Here is a 7,500-nt window from a genome sequence, read left to right as displayed (position 1 = left end):
TAGAGTATACAGGAAGTACTGTAATTCTGTATATGTAGCACCAGTCGTAGTACTGTAGTGTAGTATTCTAGTACTGCTGTATACAGTACCTGTTGTACTGTAGTGTAGTATTCTAGTAGTGCTGTATACAGTATATGTTGTAGTACTGTATGGTAGTATTATAGTAGTGCTGTATATAGTATATGTTGTAGTACTGTATGGTAGTATTACAGTAGTGCTGTATGTAGTACTGTATGGTAGTATTACAGTAGTGCTGTATGTAGTATCTGTTGTAGTACTGTATGGTAGTATTATAGTAGTGCTGTATGTAGTATCGGTTGTAGTACTGTATGGTAGTATTATAGTAGTGCTGTATATATGCTGTATATAGTACCTGCTGTGTGTTGTCAGATTTGTAGAGGTCTCCAGGCTTACTGGGTCTCTGCTCTAGGCTGTAGTACTTGCAGGGGTTCCACTGTACCAGAGGAGGGTTGTGGGTAGGCTGGGGTCCGTTGGGGACACTAAGCTGCATGACCATCACCCCAGGCCCCGGGGAAGCCACCCCTGTAGCACAACACACAGTTAAAGCATTGTAGGGAAAAGGTTACACTTTTAAAGTGAACCCTTAGTCATAAGAGCTATAACACAGGGCCAACGTTGTTGACCAAACCTAATCGATAAAGTTAGAGCTCAGAAACAGATGAACTCTCACCTGATTGGCGTATTCAACAAAGTCAGAATACACCTGTGTGGCATTCCTTCTGGTTCATCGCAGACCAGATGAACTCTCACCTGAATATTGCTGCTGCATCTGTGGAGGGTTGCAGGGAGAAGTAGACGGGCTCATCTGGTACTGCTCTGAGCTGGGCTGCAGGTACCCTACTGATGGACTGGAGAGAGACACACAGAGAAACACACACACACAGAGAGAAACACAGAAACACAGAGACATACACACACAGAGAGACACACACAGAGAGACAGAGAAACACACAGACAGACACACACAGAGAAACACACACACAGAGACAGAGAAACAAACACAGAGAAACACAGACACACACAGACACACAGAGAAAAACACACAGACACAGGGAAGAACACACACAGACACACACACAGACACACACAGAGAAAAACACACAGACACAGAGACACACAGAGACACACACAGAGAAAAACACACACAGACACACAGAGACACACACAGAGAAAAACACACACAGACACCACAGAGACACACAGAGACACACACAGACACACAGAGACACACAGAGACACACAGAGACACACAGAGACACACAGAGACACATGCACTGTAAGCACTTGGCTGTCATCCACAGACGGTAGGGCATCACATCAACAAGCTGCTAGGCTTCACTTACAACGCTCATACTTTGTTTAGCGAGCGTGTGGAAGCATTGTGTCAAAGAATATAAAGATTCAAGGGTTTAATAAATAGGTTGTTTATTGATTCCAGTCATGTGACTTTCTATCCTATTCAATAGTTTTTAATGACTTCATTTACAGCTCAGTTTCCCCAGAGTGTCATACAATTATTGCTTAGCCAGGCGGTCTGCAGGTGAACTTGTTACAGACAGTGTTACATTCAACTTCATTCAGGAATGAACGAATTCAGACTATCAGTCTGCTTCTGGAGTTTAGACCATTTTCTCTGTAATGCTTGTTTGTTTTTTTAAAAGCGTACTTTATTTTTGTTATTCCAGAAGTGAGATTAGAAGTGACACTTATCTAGAACAAGTTATCTGGGTTGTAGCTCAACAGGTCTGCTGAGGCAATATGTTGGAAGTAGTTCTCCCCATACAATACCCAGCACTTCAGCATCTGTTCAAAGCACGCTATATAAATCACTTTTTTTTTATGTATCTACCTTGTGCTGTTCTGTTGCGTGGGGGTGATGACGCTGTAGTACACGGGCATGGGCCCCTGGACAGTCTGTAGCGACTGGCTGACTGGCACCATGACCTGCTGCTGGTACTGCTGGTGCTGGATCACCTGTTGAGAGTCACTGGCCACAGGGACCTGCTATGAGGCGAGACACATTAACATGTAGCCAAGGTGAGTTGCCACCCTCTGCCCAAGAGGGAATATCCTCTTGGTCCAATTGCCTGGTTTCCCGAGCGAGAGACCCGGGTTCGGATCACACCAGTTACATCCCACTAGTTACTTTCACACAAGAATAGTTGTGGTCCGAGAACTGAGAAACTCCCAAATGCATACAAGATGTAGCAATCACATTAACACACACACACACACACACAACCTTAACTGTACCTGATATGAGGGCATCTGTGGGTACTGGACCATCATGGCCGTCACCTGTCCATGCATGCCCTGCCCCTGGGAGGTGAGGAGAGCCTGGTTCTGGGGCTGCTGGCTGGGCATCATGGTCTGTGGCTGCTGGCTGGGCATCATGGTCTGGGGCTGCTGGCTGGGCATCATGGTCTGGGGCTGCTGGCTGGGCATCATGGTCTGGAGAGCTGCTGGTTATGTAGGACATGGTAACACAGGTGTGTGTGTGTGCGTGTATTCTGGGTATGCTGCATTCCTATCAACCCTGGTCCTACTGGTGACACGCAAGGCACATGTAAGAATCACATTTATACTCCAAAATACATTTGAATGTACAGGAATTTGACTCAGTGAAATGGAGCTGCCACAAAACAGGATATACAGACAGACGATAAACAGGATATACAGACAGGCGATAAACAGGATATGCAGACAGGCGATAAACAGGATATACAGACAGGCGATAAACAGGATATACAGACAGGCGATAAACAGGATATACAGACAGGCGATAAACAGGATATACAGACAGGCGATAAACAGGATATACAGACAGACAATAAACAGGATATACAGACAGGCGATAAACAGGATATACAGACAGGCGATAAACAGGATATACAGACAGGCGATAAACAGGATATACAGACAGACAATAAACAGGATATACAGACAGACGATAAACAGGATATACAGACAGACGATAAACAGGATATACAGATGCAGAATTTACACAAATCCACTTACAGCAAGCTAAAAACTACAGAATACACTATAAAACAATAAGATACATTATTTAAATAATGTATGTAGGGACGTATCAATAAAAAAACTATTTAAATGTTCACGTTAAAACAGGCTGTCTAGAAAGAAAGAAATGTACACATAAAGTCACGGAAGACCATGGGCCTATCTGGGAAGCAGAACATGACTGTCCGGCAGGCTTGTTGCCGCCTGAATGCTCAGGGTCATTCCGAGTATAATCAAGGTAACTTTTCAGGACTCATTGCATCAGTACTTCTGTCCCCAACTACACAATGTGGTGACTAAAATAGACATTTATTCCTGGGAACCAGTATTTAGCTAACCTTGATCCTTGTGTTATTTTAGACCCCTGTTGGCGTTGTTTCTGTTGATACAGCAAAGGTCTGATCATGTTGACTGGGTGAGTGAACGGCTACCGTACACAGCAGATTCTATGTTGCCAAATCAGGCAATCAGCACTTCGGTGCCTCTATGCTTTGAAGGTCTCTGTACTCGAAACACGACACACTGTTGATAAATGTTTATTCAGCAAATATACACAGTGAAATACAGTAGTGCTGGCTTGCACCGGTCCTGCTTAGTCAGATTCTGACGCAACTGAGTGTAACCTCATTTTAATATGGAGTGTAGAAATTTAGTTGGTTTTGGTCAATAGCATGTCCAATACATAGTTTTTATTTTTGAATGTTTAAAACCTGGTATTTGGTAAAAAAAAAAAAAAAAGTCTCAACGGACCATTATGAGATGCAGGGAGTGTATCGTGTAGCCCCATCCAAGTAAATGTCAGAAGTTTTATCAAAATTGGTGTTGTATGAACAAGGATGTTGTCAGATGTAATCACACCCAACCAAAATATAAAGGCAACATGTAAAGTGTTGGTCCCATGCTTCAAGAGCTGAAATGAAATATTCCACATGCACAAAAAGCTTATTTCTCTCAAATGATGTTTACAAATTGGTTTAAAAAGTGAGCATTTCTCAGTTGGCTGGCTGGACGTAGTGACAAATTCAGCGGCTTATGGTAGAAAAATGTACATTAAATTCTCTGGCAACAGCTCTGGTGGACATTCCAGCAGTCAGCATGCCGACTGCATGCCCCCTCAAAACTTAAGACATCTGTGGCATTGTGTTGTGTGACAAAACTGCACATTTTAGAGTGGCCTTTTATTGTCCCCAGCACAAGGTGCACCTGTGTAATGATCATGCTGTTTAATCAGATAATTGAAATGCCACACCTGTCAGGCAGATGGATTATCTTGGCAAAGGGGAAATACTCACTAACAGGGAAGTAAACATATTTGTGCAAAATATATCAGAAAAATATGTTTTTGTGTGTACAGGGGGAAAAAAATTGTTTTTTTTATTGGGTCACAAGGGCAATACAATCATAAAAATAAAAATTACAATTTCCCCCCAATTGAATTTTTTTTTACATCCCCTTTCCATGTTTCCAGAGTGCTAAGACTCGTTTCATTCACACGGCAGTGGATAACTCCAACATAATTACGTCCTGAAAGTATGCAAGCCAGTTCCTTATATGAAACATTTCTGGAATCTTTCATTTCAGCTCATGAAACATGGAACCAACACTTCACATGTTTCGTTTACAGTGCCTTTGGATTGTATTCAGACCCCTTCACTTTTTTCTACATTTTGTTAGGTTACAGCCTTATTATAAAATTGATGTTTTTTTCCTCATCAACCTACACACAATACCCTATAACGACAAAGCAAAAAAAAGGTTTTTAGACATTTTTGCAAATTTATGAAAAAGAAAAACTGAAATATGACATTTACATAAGTATTCAGACCCTTTACTCATTACTTTGTTGAAGCACCTTTGGCAGCGATTACAGCCTCGAGTCTTCTTGGGTATGACGCTACAAGCTTGGCGCACCTGTATTTGGGGAGTTTCTCCCATTCTTCTCTGCAGATCCTCTCAAGCTCCGTCAGGTTGGTTGGGGAACGTCGCTGCACAGCTATTTTCAGGTCTCTCCAGAGATGTTAAATCGGGTTCAATCCAGGCTCTGGCTGGGCCACTCAAGGACATTCAGAGACTTATCCCAAAGTCTTGGCTGTGTGCTTAGGGTCCTTGTCCTGTTGGAAGGTAAACCTTCACCCCAGTCTGAGGTCCTGAGCACTCCGGAGCAGGTTTTCGTCAAGGATCTCTGTGGTAATTGGCTCCGTTCATCTTTGCCTCGATCCTGACTAGTCTCCCAGTCCCTGCTGCTGAAAATGCTCCCCACAGCATGATGCTGCCACCACCATGCTTCACCGTAGGGATGGTGCCAGGTTTCCTCCAGACATGACGCTTGGCATTCAGGACAAAGAGTTCAATCTTGGTTTCATCAGACCAGAGAATCTTGTTTCTCATGGTCTGAGAGTCTTAAAGTGCCTTTTTAGCAAACTCCAAGTGGGCTGTCATGTGCCTTTTACTGAGGAGTGGCTCCCGTCTGGCCACTCTACCATAAAGGCCTGATTGGTGGAGTGCTGCAGAGATGGTTGTCCTTCTGGAAGGTTCTCCCATCTCCACAGAGGAACTCTAGAGCTCTGTCAGAGTGACCATCGGGTTCTTGGTGAGGTGACCCGATTGCTCAGTCTGGCCGGGCGGCCAGCTCTAGGAAGAGTCTTAGTGGTTCCAATCTTCTTCCATTTAAGATTGATGGAGGCCACTGTGTTCTTGGGGACCTTCAATGCCGCAGAAATGTTTTGGTATCCTTCCCCAGATCTGTGCCTCGACACAATCCTGTCTTGGAGTTCTATGGACAATTCCTTCGACCTCATGGCTTGGATTTTGCTCTGACATGAATTGTCAACTGTGGGAAATTATATAGACAGATGTGTGCCTTTCCAAATCATGTCCAATCAATTGAATTTACTACAGGTGGACTCCAATCAAGTTGTAGAAACATCTCAAGGATGATCAATGGAAACAGGATGCATCTGAGCTCAATTTCAAATCCCATAGCAAAGGGTCTGAATACTTATGTAAATAAGGTATTTCTGTTTTTTATTTGTCATTATGGGGTATTGTGTAGATTGCTGAAGAAATGGTTTTATTTAATCAATTTTAGAATAAGGCTGTAATGTAACAAAATGTGGGAAAAAGTCAAGGGGTCTGAGTACTGTATATTTTTGTTCAGTATAAAACTGTACAGCACTTTAAAAACACAGACAGACTAATCTTTAATTGAGAAAGATGGTACTTTAGTGGTACTGACCAGACTGCTGTGTGGGCTGAGCCATGGGCTGGGGCATGGGCTGGGCAGGGTAGGACACCTGGTGAGACATGGGTCCAGACCGGTACTGCTGCCCTGTGCTGGGGTACTGCTGCCCTGTGCTGGGGTACTGCTGCCCTGTGCTGGGGTACTGCTGCCCTGTGCTGGGGTACTGCTGCCCTGTGCTGGGGTACTGCTGCCCTGTGCTGGGGTACTGCTGCCCAGGGGTGTAATAAGATATCTGGAGGAAGAGCAGAGGGAGGGAGAAATACAGTCATAGGTAGTACAATAAGAACCCTTCCAACCAAGGTGCATTAATAATAAGGGCGCAAACTAGAAATCAACTCTTAGAGGTTGATGGAAGTTCAAAGGTAGCATTTACATTTATTATGGATCCATTTACATTTATTATGGATTAGTTCCTGCCAAGGCAGCAGCTACTCTTCCTGGGGTTTATTATGGATCCCCATTAGTTCCTGCCAAGGCAGCAGCTACTCTTCCTGGGGTTTATTATGGATCCCCATTAGTTCCTGCCAAGACAGCAGCTACTCTTCCTGGGGTTTATTATGGATCCCCATTAGTTCCTGCCAAGACAGCAGCTACTCTTCCTGGGGTTTATTATGGATCCCCATTAGTTCCTGCCAAGGCAGCAGCTACTCTTCCTGGGGTTTATTATGGATCCCCATTAGTTCCTGCCAAGGCAGCAGCTACTCTTCCTGGGGTTTATTATGGATCCCCATTAGTTCCTGCCAAGGCAGCAGCTACTCTTCCTGGGGTTTATTATGGATCCCCATTAGTTCCTGCCAATGCAGCAGCTACTCTTCCTGGGGTTTATTATGGATCCCCATTAGTTCCTGCCAAGGCAGCAGCTACTCTTCCTGGGGTTTATTATGGATCCCCATTAGTTCCTGCCAAGGCAGCAGCTACTCTTCCTGGGGTTTATTATGGATCCCCATTAGTTCCTGCCAAGGCAGCAGCTACTCTTCCTGGGGTTTATTATGGATCCCCATTAGTTCCTGCCAAGGCAGCAGCTACTCTTCCTGGGGTTTATTATGGATCCCCATTAGTTCCTGCCAAGGCAGTAGCTACTCTTCCTGGGGTCTAGCAAAATTAAGGCAGTTTCAATACATTCATTACAGATTTCACAACACACTAAGTGTGGGCCCTCAGGCCCCTACTCCACTACCACTTATCTACAACACACTAAGTGTGGGCCCTCAGGCCCC

General features: G+C 44.1%; 1 protein-coding gene across 11 annotated transcripts in view; it reads right to left on the bottom strand.

Moving 5' to 3' along the window:
- LOC115207340 (R3H domain-containing protein 2) overlaps positions 1–7,500 on the bottom strand; it is a 103,729-nt gene that overhangs the window by 12,948 nt on the left and 83,281 nt on the right. For 7 of the 11 annotated variants that reach the window (XM_029774353.1, XM_029774358.1, XM_029774350.1 and 4 more), the window contains 5 exons: positions 6,278–6,515; positions 2,275–2,483; positions 1,871–2,025; positions 772–869; positions 374–543 (listed from right to left, as the gene is read on the bottom strand). In XM_029774353.1, coding sequence (XP_029630213.1) covers positions 374–543; positions 772–869; positions 1,871–2,025; positions 2,275–2,483; positions 6,278–6,515 — 870 coding nt within the window. The remainder of the gene's footprint in view (positions 1–373; positions 544–771; positions 870–1,870; positions 2,026–2,274; positions 2,484–6,277; positions 6,516–7,500) is intronic. The other 4 variants (XM_029774356.1, XM_029774361.1, XM_029774357.1 and 1 more) reach the window with 3 other exon arrangements.

The sequence above is a fragment of the Salmo trutta genome, chromosome 14, assembly GCF_901001165.1.
Source record: "Salmo trutta chromosome 14, fSalTru1.1, whole genome shotgun sequence".
NCBI lineage: Eukaryota > Metazoa > Chordata > Actinopteri > Salmoniformes > Salmonidae > Salmo > Salmo trutta.
This window is presented reverse-complemented; position numbering and strand designations above follow the sequence as displayed.